We start from the raw sequence: 14,951 nt of genomic DNA, 5'->3' as shown, positions 1-14,951 counted from the left end.
TGAAGGAAAGAAAAACAAAGGAGGAAGGAAGGAAACAAGGAAGGAAGAGAGGAATGGGCAGTCACCCAAGAGCAACACTACAGTGAGGGAGTGGATGGTATGCACCCCACCTACCACTATAAAATATGCTTGCACCCAGTCGGCTTGCCCGGGCTGATTACACTTGGTTCACAGACTACACACACATCCAAAGCCACTACAATTACACTTACAAGCACTTCTCACCCTACATACAATCTCTACTAGACAGCCTAAGCCACTTGGTAAAGATACATTGGCTGTATTGTCCTCACTTCGGTCAGGATAGACCGGTCCTGCGGTGGACACACAAAACGGTTGATGAGATGAGATGAGATAAATGTATATATATATACTGTATATATATATATATATATATATATATATATATAGACAGGCTGACAAATGAGGATATAAAGGAGTGTTGTGGTGTGGATGTGGATGTGATAGGAAGAGTTAGGAGGAATACACTGAGGTGGTTTGGCCATGTGGAGAGGATGGAGGGTGAAAGACTGATGAAGAGAGTGTATGTGAGTGAGGTGGAGAGGGAGGGGGAGGCCGAGGATGAGATGGAGGGATGGGGTGGAGGGGTATATGAGAGAGGGGGGTGTGAGTTGGGAGCAGGGCAGTGAAATTGTGGGGTACAGGGCGACATGGAAGCAATTTGTTTGCGGTCACCCCAAACGGGATTGAGGCGTCTGGCAATAATAGACAGATAGATATACTGTATGTACATATACACAGTATATATGAAACTGTTTGGTCACTCTTGCTTGTCTCTCACTAGACAATTTTACTTACCAATATACGTGAGAAAAACATCCTCCTCATACGACAACCGGACTGTTTCTGTTTCAAGTCCAGATGACATTTTGATGGCGAGGGAGTAGCCTTCATTGCCACGATACAGGTTCACAACCAAGCAGTTTAGACTCTCACGCTTCACCAGTTTCTCAAGCAGTTTGTGGGTCAGGCTGATACTCTACAAAGAAAATAAATAAAGAACATTAATGCTAATGATACTAAATGTAATAATAATAATAATAATAATAATAATAATAATAATAACAATCCATCCATCCCTCCATCATCCAATCCTACACTGCCCCATGAGGAGCGTGGGAGCCCAGGACTAAGCTGTTGGTACCGACATTTAAGATGACAGTGACCAGCCTCACTCATCCCTGAGGGGCATTACATGAACAATCAACCCCAACCATTCCTTGGATATAAACCCTCACCAGCTCAACTCGATTGGAGCACAATAATTACCCACTAAACCATCAGGTGTCTAAATTTGGTTATATGGTTACCACCCAGCATAGTAAATGGTTTCCTGGTGTACAGGAAATCACTTGGCATGTCACTCAGTGTAGAGTCAACCACAGGCAGAAGGAAGAGGAAAGAATGAAGGAAAGAAAGACAGAAGAGGGAGTGTAAGGTGACCCATAGGCAGAATAATAATAATTATAATAATGCTGGCTATCCTTCTCCTCCTTCTCATGACCACCATCATCATCACCATCACCTTGTCACCGTTTTTGCCTCATGATTTTTTTTTTTCCCTCCTCCTCCTCCTCATCATCATCATCATCATCATCAACTATTGTTACAGTCTCAAGCTCCCCTGAATATGAACCTAATATGGATTTCTGGTTGAGGCTGCCCTTCCTGCACAGTCTACTAGCCTACCCTCCTTTCAGGGGAGAAGGAAGGAGTTGAGTGACATTTGCATAACCAGATACATTAATGAAGTCACCCCACCTTAACTCTGGGTGTCTTGGCTGCCTCCTCAGCATACACGGCTGCCAGCTTCCTGAACAGCAGTTGTCCCTGCAGCACTTCACATCCACCCTGCATCAGCACCTCATGGCTCTGCTCGATGAAGTACTGAAATAAAAGTTTTTAGTTTCAAGCATGAAAATCAAGGACAGCTCTCACTTGTATAATAGTAGTAGTAGTAGTTGTTCCCTAGGCAGTCTGGCTGAACAGCCCCAAATCCCTAATGAAGACCACAGCTGATACTTGTATAATAGTTTTGTATTTTACTAGTACTTTGTAAATAACCTAGTGATAGATATCAAAGTAAAGAGTTTTGAAAATTTGGGTGGTACATTATTTTCAAGCTATGAAACTTCAGTTTAACATGCAATCCAAGTTTAACAGGATCAAAGCTACACTAACTTCCTGTAAAAGCAACAGGCTACTCAATGGTCATAATGTAATGGCAAGTTTTGTATTAGCTGTTTAGCAAAATTTGGGCTTCATAACTGAATTACATCATACATTCATCATCTGTGCATGCACTCAAAAAGTATTTTTATCCCCTCAAAGAGAGCTTTAATTTTGGTGGCGCCCCAATTATCTCCAAATTATTACCACTATAACACTAGGCCTTGTAATACTCAAGATTACAGCATCAACAAGAGTGAATCAAAGAGGGTGAGTTGAGCCAACATCAATTTAATTTTTCTATTTTTCTAACATAACAATTGAAGACAACATTCCTCATTAGTCAGGAAACAACTTACATCAGCCTTGTTGATCAAAGACTCCATTACATCCATATTTCTTAGTTCTTGCTATTAGTAAAGACCATCTAAACCTTGGAATTAATGGATTTATCCATGAAGCACCACGGTTAGTGATAATTTCCGTCTGAGTTGACAACCCAGCCGCCCCAAATATTTGTTTGTAAACTCAGCTGATGGATGGGCCGATGGTTCAATTTTATAATTGTAATAAAATAGTAACCCATATTAAACAATGATTAACAAACAAATTATTAGAATAAAGCTAGTAACATAAATTTCTAAAGGAGACTATAAAAAATAATAAATAATAACCCCACGTAACTCGAACCAATTTATTGCACGATCCTTTACTGGGAGCGCCGTCTATGGACAGCGCGTGGTGAGTGTATTTCTACTGTATTTATCCTTCTTAGAGGCCACGTTCGAGGTGAACTGTTTGTAAATTTGGAATGTAAAGATCTTATAAGCGTGTTGGTTGGTACATGTGTGGGAATGTTTGTGTATGGCTGTGTGAAAGGTGAAAAATGAATAGTTAGCCATGTGGTGTTGGATTGTTTTGGTGTCCGTCCATGACACCACCTGGCTCAGGCTAGGCACGACGTGGTTTATGTGGGGGAATTTCACCGTCCACCCCTAATTCACTGTTACTGTGACTGCATTTCATGAATTTTAGCAGTGGTAAGCATAATCTTTATTTGAGGCAGTAGAAGGACCAGTTTAATTCAGTTCATATTCCTTGTTTGTTTTGTATTTTTCTTTTTAATCATTTTCAAGGTGTTAAATTACCTTATCCTTCTGAAAATTTTTCTACTGTGTTTATCACATTCCTTAAGCCGTTTCCCAACTGGATGCTAGGTTAGGTTAGGTTAGATTAGATTAAAATAAATTAAAATATTACAGCAAGGCTAGGTTAGGTTTGGCTTAATTAAACACGGACAACCCCTTCCACCCCATCCGCCATTAGGCTTAACAAAACAGACGAGTTTGACGGAGCGGAACATTGCTAAAAACAACGGGAAATATATTTTACATGAAACGTTTATTAACACCCCAGAAACAATATGAAAAAAACTATCAGAAAAAAGAAGAATAGATTTGGTAAAATGCTTCTACTGACTCGGATATAAGTATATGTTTACTCAAACGGTACTTTCTTGCAATACTTCCATCTCAAGCCTAACGTTATAGGCCAAGTTACTGATACGGTTTATTCGAGCACAGTAGTGGAGTGCAGATTGATTCTAATGCTTGGATTTATGGGCAGAATAATGATCCCATACATCCAGAAGTGTACATGGCCACATTTTACAAGTTAGGCTAGATAATGTATATAGTTATCTTAGCCAACACAGCTTCCAGATTTGTTATGTGCTCCAAGTCAGTTCAAAAATGTGCGGGAGAGACTTGGAGTGCTGACTATAGTCCATTCCTTATGATAATTACACGGGGCCATGACTTGCACACTTCAGTACCTGCCTGTACTCCCTCAGTCAAACACCATCACCTGTAACTATATTTCTAATTTGGAATGGACTATAGTTACAGGTGATGGGGTTATGTTGTGAAAGTATGGGCAGGTGTTGAAAGGTGTTAGTTGTGGTGAAGGGTAATTCTAACTTGGAATGGATTATAATTTGCTGCCTTGTCTCCCCCAGGTCCCAAGTGTGGCTGATTCTGGAGCATAAGAACGTAGCGACCACAGCCCAATCATGCCGCAGAACGAGCATATGGAACTCCACCGAAAGCGGCATGGCCGACGGTTGGATTATGAAGAGCGGAAGCGGAAGAGAGAAGCACGTGAACCTCACAAGCGAGCAGCCAAGGCTAAGTCAATACATGGGCTAAAGGCGAAGCTGTACCACAAGAAACGCCGCAATGAGAAGATCCAGATGAAGAAAACTATCAGGGCGCATGAAGAAAAGCTGACCAAGCAGAAGGATGACACCGCTGTGCCAGAAGGAGCCCTGCCCTCATATCTGCTCGATCGTGAGGGGCAGCTGCGTGCGAAGGTCCTGTCAAACATGATCAAGCAGAAGCGGAAGGAAAAGGCTGGGAAATGGGACGTCCCAATACCCCAAGTTCGGGCACAGAGCGAGGCTGAGGTGTTCAGGGTTTTGAAGACTGGAAAGCGGAAAAAGAAGGCCTGGAAACGGATGGTCACCAAAGTCACATTTGTTGGAGATAACTTTACACGAAAGCCACCCAAATTCGAAAGATTCATTCGACCTATGGCACTGAGGTTCAAAAAGGCGCATGTCACACACCCCGAGCTGAAGGCTACATTTTGTCTTCCTATTATTGGAGTTAAAAAGAATCCCAGCTCAGCCATGTACACTTCCCTTGGTGTTATAACTAAAGGCACAGTGATAGAGGTCAACATCAGTGAGCTTGGTTTGGTGACACAGAGCGGTAAGGTCGTGTGGGGCAAATATGCACAGGTCACCAACAACCCAGAGAATGACGGATGTATTAATGCTGTGCTGTTGGTGTAATAGATTGTGAGGCATTCTTCTTTGGAGAAAATAGCTATAGGAAGGTATCTTAATGAAGTGTGACTTTATCAATAAATATTTTTGTAATACCTATGTGTTATTGCTTCCTCAATGATTGCGTTAGGTCATATTGGTTTAAAATTACTGTTCCTTCACTATTCAGAGGGAAGGCGGCTTAATAATAATGTTCATACAGTAAATCTACTCAGACTAAGCACTTCCACTCAATATTCAGCTTACATATATAAGAGCATCAAGTAAGAGGGAAGAGTTGCAGCACATGCAACAACACTTGGGTAAGTATACCCAAGAACTGTGTGATGAAGTATGGATAACCATGATTGGCTATTGTCTTTGTACATAGTTCATTTCGCTTCTGAAAAGTGAAGGAATAGTACGGTAGTACTGTACTGTTCATGGATAGGAAAGTCATGGAGTTGAAAGTGAGAATGATTGGGGTTTGGCCTAAACTAGAATTATGGTACTTAAATCGGATTCCCCCCCCAACTGCTTAGATTAATTCAGCTCAGCTGACCAGGGTTTAGGGGAAATGATAGGTTTCAGTTGTATGTTAAGTTTCTGCTGGTAGAACGAGTGACAATTGAGGAAAGTTGAGCAAGTTTGAATGTGTAACAGAAGAATTTAAATTGACCACTATTAAAAGTGGTGTTTGAAGAGTACTGCATTGGGAAATTACTGTTCTTTGGGTACCATTGTTTTCTGTATTGTTGCCCAGGGTAGTTATGATGTATTTTTTTATTCGTTCTGCTTGTAGATGTAAGTGAAGGGTTTGGTTAGATACTCAATATTCTTCCTTGCAATTGATGAATAAAATCTAGTTAATACACCATGGGATGTAAAGGTTTAACTTCATAGTGCCTGTATTTAGTCTTGCTGTTAAGTTTCACATATAACACCATTTAGGATGCCGAGATGATATATATATATATATATACAGTATATGCTGCGAAAGGACAGAAATCTGGCCAGAGCTAAGATAAAATACCTAATAGTCTGTTTTACTGTACAGGTCATCATCATGCAGATCTTTGTGAAAACATTGACAGGGAAGACCATCACCCTTGAGGTCGAACCCTCTGATACCATCGAAAATGTCAAGGCTAAAATCCAGGATAAGGAAGGTAACGTATAATTATAAACGTTGGTGCTTGTTTCCTTTGGAATATGCCCTCATGTATGGAGGTTAGACTATGTTTTTAGTGCTGGTACTGTTATGTATGGTAATAGATATGTGTGGTGTTTCCCACTTTGCTGCAGAAAATACTGTATTGCACACACATCTTTACTGGCAAGTGTCTCATCCACAGGTATCCCTCCTGACCAGCAGCGTTTGATTTTTGCTGGAAAGCAGTTGGAAGATGGACGAACACTCTCTGACTATAATATCCAGAAGGGTAAGTATTTTTATTTATGAAAGTTTTCTTGTCAGCTCAGTTTGGGGTTAGCATGTTTACTACTGAGGGTCTTCACTTTACAAACTGTAGCATGAACAGATGCTTTGCCAGGCAATGTAAAGACTGAAATTTACTTTGTTGTAAGTTCCAGCTTTGACATGTGCATCAAGGGATTGTTGTCTGAATTTAAACACATGTTTAGGCTGCTGAGCACAGTAATTTTGAACTTTGTTCCCTCATCAGGTTTAGTATAGCTTCTTAGGCTAATATTTCTTGCAACTCTGCCTTGGTGTTTCTAGCATAAGCTCTTAGGCCCAGATTTCTTGCAGCTCTGCCTAAGTGTTCTATTGTGTTTTCTGCACCACATCTTACTATTCTCTTGTAGCTTTTTAAGATGACATAGATTACATTAACATGAACAAGTCTTGTTCTGAAATAAAGTAATAAGGAAGAGGTGGTTGAGGACCTCCTTAATTAGTGAAAGAAGGGGCCATAACCATAGTGAAAAGTGTGCTCTTACCTCAAAGTAATTTGTGATTACCCACCCTCAGAGTCCACCCTTCACCTGGTGCTGCGCCTCCGTGGTGGTGCCAAGAAGCGCAAGAAGAAGAACTACACCACCCCAAAGAAGATCAAGCACAAGCATAAGAAGGTGAAGCTGGCTGTGCTGAAATATTACAAGGTGAGGATGATAGTGGGTTTGTGTTAGTCAGTCGTCGCCCCCCATCCCCCCAAAAGCATTAACCTGTTTCTGCTCAGTTTTAGGTCAGGTGTTTTCACATGGATGGATGATGGAGAATGTGAGACTGATGAAGCGAGTGTATGTGTGGGAGGGAGACCAAGGATGAGATGTAGGGATGGAGTGGAGAGGTATATGAGAGAGGGGGATGCAAGCTGGGAGCAGGGCAGTGAAATGGTGGGGGACAGGGTGACATGGAGGTGATTTGTTTGTGGCCACCCCATATGGGATTGAGGCATCTGGAAGTAGGTAGATAGATAGTTTTCACATGTCAGGCTGGATGATGAAGTAGGCTAGTAACCAAGGAGACTTGTCTACCTCATAACCAGGACTCGTGGAATTTCACACAACCATGGCTTAGTATTACATTTTAAGAGTGGTTCAGTTCCCCTAAATGAAAATAAACCAGCTACAGTACCTTCTGTCCTATATGTACAGCTGTATGTTACCCACTTCAGTTTGGGTGATGTCCTTTTGAGTTTGTTTCTAGTAGGTGAGGGGTGTGGTAATGCACTTTTAAAGTCCTGCAGTTAGAAAAGTCTTTCCTAAACTGAATAACATCATTTGAATAGAATGAGGAGGACATCCCCAGGCTGGAGGGGTAATCCCAGAGGGGATAGCTATGAAAAATTCTCCACTACTGTGTCTTCCTTTCTATCCCACACCTTGTAAGCCATATATCACAGCATCATTCTTGGACTGATGACTTTTTAAAATAACCTGCAGATGGTTTTATACACGTAAGGGAAAATTTTGAAGCCATGTGACTCACGTCACTTGATAAAACTAGGTGCCAGACCCGTATAAACTATAAAATATTTCAGTCAGCTTGACCCCGTTTGTTCTCTAGCCTCATCAACCTCTACCTCGTTTTGTCACACACGCACGTCATATCTACCTTTCAGGTTGATGACAATGGCAAGATCACTCGTCAGCGTCGTGAGTGCCCCAGTGAAGAGTGTGGTGCTGGTGTGTTCATGGCGAACATGTTTGATCGCCAGTACTGTGGACGATGCCACTTAACATTTGTCTTCAACAAGCCTGAATAAATGAATAGTTGAGCTTGTTGGTTTTTATATCCTTGTGTTTTATATATATATATATATATATATTTCAGATTGATGATCAACACAGCCTTGGTGAATAATAACCAATGTAAACTTTATCTCATGTGAAGCTTGCAGCTTGGCCTATGACTTTCATTGTGCCTCACATGGGGACTGCAGCCTGGCAAAGATTAAGCACAGCGTAAGTATTTTAAAAATACTGTACATCATAACCTCACAACTACATCAGCATTAGTCCAGCTTGTTCTTGCTGTCACCAGACAGTATTAATTTGCGGAAATACTTTACACAAGGGGTGAAAGAAGGATGTATTTACCATCTAGTTAGAAAATTAATCAGTGAGTCATTAAGAGACTGCAAAAACGAATTACACAATTGAGTACAACACAAGATTCAAGATAATTATCAGAACCACCACCAACTTACCACAGCATTACAGCTGCATGCACCACAAGTAATGGCCAGTGGGGTCACTATTAGTTCAATACGGATGCTGCATGTAAACTACCCTTGCATTTTGCCTGCATTCTATTGCTGGAAAGGACAGTCCTGTGATGGCTCAGACATAACTCAGTGGCTTTGTTGCCTGCTCAACTCAGTACCAGATAGTACACTGCAAAAGGCTGTACTCTTGCTTCTTGTCTCCTGCAAAAATGAAGGTTACAAGGAAGGGATCAATTGTTAACATGTCTATGTCTGAATCTCACCTGGGAACAAAGGAATCGGAAAAAAAAAAAAAATCACGAAAGACGTGGGGGGGGAAGAAAAACAGGAAATTTTGTGATTATTTTTTCTATTGAGGCAACCTGAACCATCCAGCAAGTACCATAAAAATCTATTAATTTTAAAAAGCAAAATTTTAAACTATATTAAAAATGCAGTAATGCGTAACTATGGTATATATATTACAAACTGAACTGCTGGAGCATTAAGTACCAAAATCAAGAACATGACTTCAACAATACTAAAGCCTCTTCATCTAATCTGTATTTTGAAAATACTACTTATGAGAAACTGAAGTGTTTTACTAAAATTTCTGAAATATACAACTAGCAAAATGTATAAAAATACAATTTTGATATTTACATTCCACCACTGAGATTGTAAATGTTCTTATCTTACATGAGTGCTACATTTCATTGATCTTTATATACAATAATGATAATTTACAATTACCCATGCAATCTTCTTAAAAACTGCTACTGTAAACCTCATATTTAATGCAGGGTTACATTTTGTTTCTCATGAGTAAGGTAGCTTCCTTATATTTTCATAATGTATACATGTATTCACAAGCACATAACAATGAGGAACATTTTATGAACACATAAGAACATGCTTCAGCTGATTAAGGTGAAAATTTAGGTCTGTATAATATAACAATGAACCTGCTGTACTATACATGACCTACTGTAATTTTCTAGCATAAAACTAGAATGATCAATTTCTAAAGCATTAATATATACTCGGAGAAAGCTATTGTCGCAATATTACCCAACATATCTTGTTAAATTATCCCGTGCTTAATTATCACAGTCTTGTGAGTACAACATAAGTACAAAAAACACACAGATAGAAGTACTGAAATGTTAGGAGTGATACTGCAGAGTATAATGTATATATTATCAGTCTGATCAAGCCTGACAGATTTGCATCTTTTAGCTGATTACCTATTATTCAACAGCAGAATAAGATAATACTATATCCATACATCATTTCCTTAACATTTCATGTTAACTGCCAATATATTTTACTACCCATCTATTACAGCTCAGCACTTGATAGGAGGTAGCAGGTTTGTCAGGTGCAAGTAAGCCAGCTACAAGATGGCAGCATAGTGAGGAATGAACATATTGAGCAAGAGTAACTAAATGGAGGATTCTTGTTGCACTTTTCCTACAGGAACTCATTAAAATCTTCACTTTCAGGATGACTTACCTATCTTATTCTTAATACCCACAGACTATTCACTCATCCCATCCAACCCTGCCATTTTCTCACTGCACTCAGACATATTTTATACACCACAGGAAAGCAAGACTTGTGAGGTCCTACCTGGACTTCAGGGACCTGAATGATCATCTAGGCTATACTGTAGATGGATATGAGGCTTTGCAACACCTCTTCCTTAAAAATAAATTTTGCACTGCAGATGAACAGAGAGGCTGTTAAGGATCATGCAGTGTGGGCAGCCACCATTAGGTGGCCAAGGCCAATGCACCAGCATGCTGGAGCCTTTAGAAACAAACAAATGAAACAGACCTTATTCTCCTTATATTATATGTGTCATTTTAAAACTGACATAGTTTGCAAAAGTAACATCCAAGATAAAGTGGTGTAATGTATAGAATAAACTGCTGGGGAAACTGTGTTACAGTATCTCCAGTGCTACCCACAATACATCTCTGGATCTACCTCAACCTACCTTTATTAGGAAAAAAAAAAATAGGTCAGGATAATGATGATGGAAGGAGCTCTCACACTCTGGTTTAAACATTATCTTTCAACTGCTCTACAACAGGCCTCTCCTATGCTTCATAAAAGTCTGTTTGGTATTCAGAATAAAATTAAAAATGCATCATCGTATGTAATGGACAAAAGAGAAAGACAAAATAAATGACCTTAAATAACTATTTCTCCACATGGATTTATGCATATACAGTTGAATTACTTATATGGTCTTAACCACAATAGGAACATTCTGTTAACAGAAATAAAATATTAAGATCAAAAGCTTAGCAAGTCTAGGATAAGTAGACTATAGACTACAATGTAAAGCTGAATGTAGATCACATCTCTAATAACTGAGCTAGACATGAGATCTGTGAAATGTAGCTACAGACTTATATGCTGCAATGTTAGAAATGGCCAGATTTTAAAATATTTATGTATAAAGGCCCTGTAAAATATCATATAAAGGAACCTGATGTTAGCGAAATGTTAAAATCCCATCCCATCTGACATGAGTGGAAACTGTCACTAATGTAGATTACTGGAAGGATGAGGAAATGGAAACAAGAAATAAAGAATGCTGAAGTGAACATGGTGAAATTATTGTCCAAGCTCTGAACCTTCAAGATGCGGCAAATTATGGATGTCAAAGAATCCGTTGTTAAATGGTCTGAGCATTGGGGAGGGATTCACCTGCATGTATAATATCAAGTCTCTTATTCTTCCTTCAAAAACAAATCTAAGGGCTATATACTTAAGGCTTAACCCCTACAATCTGATCATGCTTTTTCTACTATAGTCTTGTCAATATCAGAGGACTTTATTCAGCTTTACAGGCTTTCTGAAGTGGAAAGCTTTACAGTATCCTTTACCAACTTGAATATGAGATGCCTTTCCTAAGTTCAATAAAATCATCTGGATATACAGTAGTAAGAATAACAAAAATACATAACCATACTGAGAGGTTAAATCATAAGGTGGAATGCAAGTTCCCATTTTTTATGGTCATATTTGGAATGCCTCTGGCTAACAGGTATGATCAGTGTGCATCCCACATCACAGAAAGCAGTTAGTTATGACACAAAAAGGTGACATGTTCTATCTACATCACAAGCTACAGGAATTATCATCAAATTGGGAGGTTGCATTTCACCATGATGTAAGATTTAAGCATCCAGCTTTTAGGTAGTTACGAGGGAAAGTATATGAGACAATTCCTGTTTTTGCTACATGGACAGTGAAGAGACAGTGCAGAAACTTCCCATGTGTTGTTGTTCTTGAAAATAAATATCTGAGCTATGGGATGAACCTGACTGTAAATAAAGTTATAAGAAGCTGACTGTCAATAAAGTAACAAAAGGGAGCTAACTGTGAATATGTTCAAGATTTGCACACCTGGACCCTAGTAAACAAACTTTTTTACTTATCATCAGAGTTGAATAGAGTGGGGGGGGAGGGGGGATGATGCACTAAGCATCTCTGAATATCTGCAATGGTGAGTACAAGGAAAGGTTATGGCAACAGAGATGGACAACTCAAAATGCTACTAAAATGGTCTAGGCCAGTTGAAAGGTGACAGAGAAGCTAAGAGATGATGTGTTTCTAAAATGATGCACAGGTGCACTATAATGTCTAGTCAATTACCTTTACATGTGTCGTCTGCTCACCTAATACCCGTGTTCCATCATGCAATTTGCCTATTATGCAACAAGCTGATGGTCAGGTTCATAAAATTAATATAACATGGGGAGAACCTATATAATGCAAAATATGGGCACAAAATAACACATACATGGCATTTTGAACCACTGTGTGACCTTGTTAGCACAGCATGAGGTATGTGACTGCATAAAGGACCACTGAGCATCCCCAACTCCCTCACAGCAAGCCCATCTAACATCACACTTTACCTAGTACACTGTGTCTATACATGTCATTCATTCATGCATCATCAAATCCAGTGTTGCCCCATGAGAAGCATATGAGCCCTGGGCTAGGCAAGTTGGCCCTGACATTGAACCCCTTGACTGTGGTTAAGGTGACAAGAGCGATACCCCTGTTGCAACAATCCACACAAAAGTTACCCATTTTCAATGCAATAATTTTCATATTAATAAACAAGATAAAAAAAAAATAACATGCACAAGAAAGTGAAACCTTTCTTCTTACCTATGAGCACATCAGTGAATGTTTAGATGCTCCTATGATGCCACAGAGAAAGGTGGAAGCAACTTTTTTTTTTTTTTTTGCTGTAGCTGTCCGTCAGGCACCACCACCCACACCACTGCTCACCACACTTCGATTTCCAATCACACACCACTATACACATCACTTTCTTTCCATTATTTTGAATGGTTCACTCAGCACTTCAAAATCATTATTTTACAACACTACAAAGTAAAACAGTGTGATTCTTAACTGTGAAAAACTACTCAGCAATAGCAGATAACGCTAAACTCAACAAAAGATATTTACATAGCATACACCAGACACTTTCCTTATATTTTAGTCACACTTTACCACTTTTTTACATTTGTTCAGTCACATTTCTAGAGGGGCTAGCAGTTGACGAGTGTGTGAAAGTCATGGTGGTGCAACACTGGTGGGTTGGCATCGCTTGGGGCGTGGTGTGCTGGCTTGTTTTTTTCAGAGGTTTTGCAGGATATTCCACACTAGAATCACTGTCACTAGTAAGTGCATACTTCCTTTTCTCTGGAATATGACCTCTAGCACCTCTTTTCTTGGTAACATCAAGCAAAGCTACAGCTGGGGCAAACGCAACAGACCACCTGAAGACGCCATGACTTCTTGAAGCAAACTGGGCTCACGTGGTTACGTAATGTGTGATGCAGTGTGGAGGATGCTAAAAGGACGAACTGACAACCCCAAGCATGGGTGGATGAATACACAAAGCACTCGTGTCAAAATAATCGGCGCAACTTTTGAAATTGATTCGTGAATTTTAATAGGAATGTTGCAGCCTGCTGATCAGATCTTTTAAAAGGAACATTGCAGCCAAGGGGTTAAGATGAGAAGGACCAGCTTCACTCCTCTCTGAGTGGCATTACATGAGCAATAAACCCCAACCACCCCTTGGATATAAATCTGCATCGGCTCAATCTGACTGGAGTGCCTTAATCGTCCACTAAACCACCAGGTGCCATAATTTGGTTTTATGGTTACCACCCTGTGCAGTAAATGGTTTCCTGGTGTACAGGAAACCATTTATCTTGTCACTCAGGGAAAAATCACTTACAGACAGATGGAAGAGGAAAGAATGAAGGACAGAATGACAGAAGAAGAAGGATGGAAAACAGGAAGAGAGGAAAGGGCAAGCACCTGAGAGCAGCACTACGTCGAGTGAGTGGATGGTGAGTGCCCCCACCAACCACTATTTATCATTATTTACTTAGGTCTCCTCATGAATGTTTGGCACTTTTAAACCAATTTGGGGAAGGTCTGGGCAGGCTTTGAGGAATCATTAGGGGCAACAACAGGGGAAGTCAGCATTCATGATAAGAGAAGGCAATTTTAGGGCAAGTATCGTGAAAAGAGTATAACATGGCTAATGTCTCCAAATGTAAATGTAAACATTAACCCTGTTGATGAGTTGCCAGAGAATGATGTCAAAATGATGAATATGGATGCACAAACAAAACAGTATGATGCTCTATTGAAGTGTTAATGTAATTTTACTTAACAAAAAATATAAGGCCACATCAACGTTTAGATAACTAGCAGAAGTATAATTTAAACTCGAAGTGATAAACTATTTACCTAAAGCCTGAAACAACTAACCCCTTTGGTCTAATGATATTTTGTTCCATTTTGCTTTTACCACCTGTACCACCAGGTAATTTTATTCAGCACTGGACAGAATTTTTGAACGGAAGGGGTCAGATATAAGGTTCAATCACCCGTTCAGAGCTCAAGAGGGATGCCTTCACGTGGTAGCACTGATATAGCCAAGTGGCTCCTGACCGGCTGTACAAACGTCCCTCATCTCATTCCCTGTCCCTCGAAAGGTGAATCATGAACTGCTTGAAAAGGGCAACTTCAGACTGCAATCCACCTGGTTCATGTTTCAGATGAATCTACTACTACTACTAATAATAATAATAATAATAATAATAATACATTCACAACAAGAATTCAGTGCAAAGCTTAATAAAGTCACCTGGAAGTAGCATAAATAAAACACAAAATTACATCATGTGACAGATGGGATTAAAACT

General features: G+C 39.7%; 2 protein-coding genes across 2 annotated transcripts in view; one reads left to right on the top strand and one right to left on the bottom strand.

Moving 5' to 3' along the window:
• Positions 1–2,612, bottom strand: part of Spt20 (transcription factor Spt20 homolog) — a 30,233-nt gene extending 27,621 nt beyond the window's left edge. Inside the window, exons 1-3 of the mRNA XM_080271601.1 lie at positions 2,550–2,612; positions 1,783–1,908; positions 820–1,000 (exon numbers count right to left, since the gene is read on the bottom strand). Of these exons, the coding sequence (XP_080127727.1) occupies positions 820–1,000; positions 1,783–1,908; positions 2,550–2,585 (343 nt within the window). The 5' untranslated portion in view covers positions 2,586–2,612. The remainder of the gene's footprint in view (positions 1–819; positions 1,001–1,782; positions 1,909–2,549) is intronic.
• Positions 2,613–4,215: 1,603 nt separating this feature from the next.
• Positions 4,216–8,259, top strand: Ip259 (NSA2 ribosome biogenesis factor-like IP259). The gene is made up of 5 exons (XM_080271545.1): positions 4,216–5,038; positions 6,090–6,186; positions 6,373–6,459; positions 7,011–7,141; positions 8,104–8,259. The coding sequence occupies exons 1-5, from the start codon at positions 4,262–4,264 to the stop codon at positions 8,245–8,247; spliced, it is 1,236 nt and encodes a 411-aa protein (XP_080127671.1). The 5' UTR covers positions 4,216–4,261; the 3' UTR covers positions 8,248–8,259.
• The last annotated feature ends 6,692 nt before the right edge of the window (positions 8,260–14,951 follow it).

The sequence above is a fragment of the Coenobita brevimanus genome, chromosome 46 (assembly GCF_032717465.1).
Source record: "Coenobita brevimanus isolate Jiangsu-jjx chromosome 46, ASM3271746v2, whole genome shotgun sequence".
In the NCBI taxonomy this organism is placed as follows: Eukaryota; Metazoa; Arthropoda; class Malacostraca; order Decapoda; family Coenobitidae; genus Coenobita; species Coenobita brevimanus.
The sequence above is the reverse complement of the archived record's forward strand: the minus strand, read 5'-3'. Positions and strand labels throughout refer to the sequence as shown.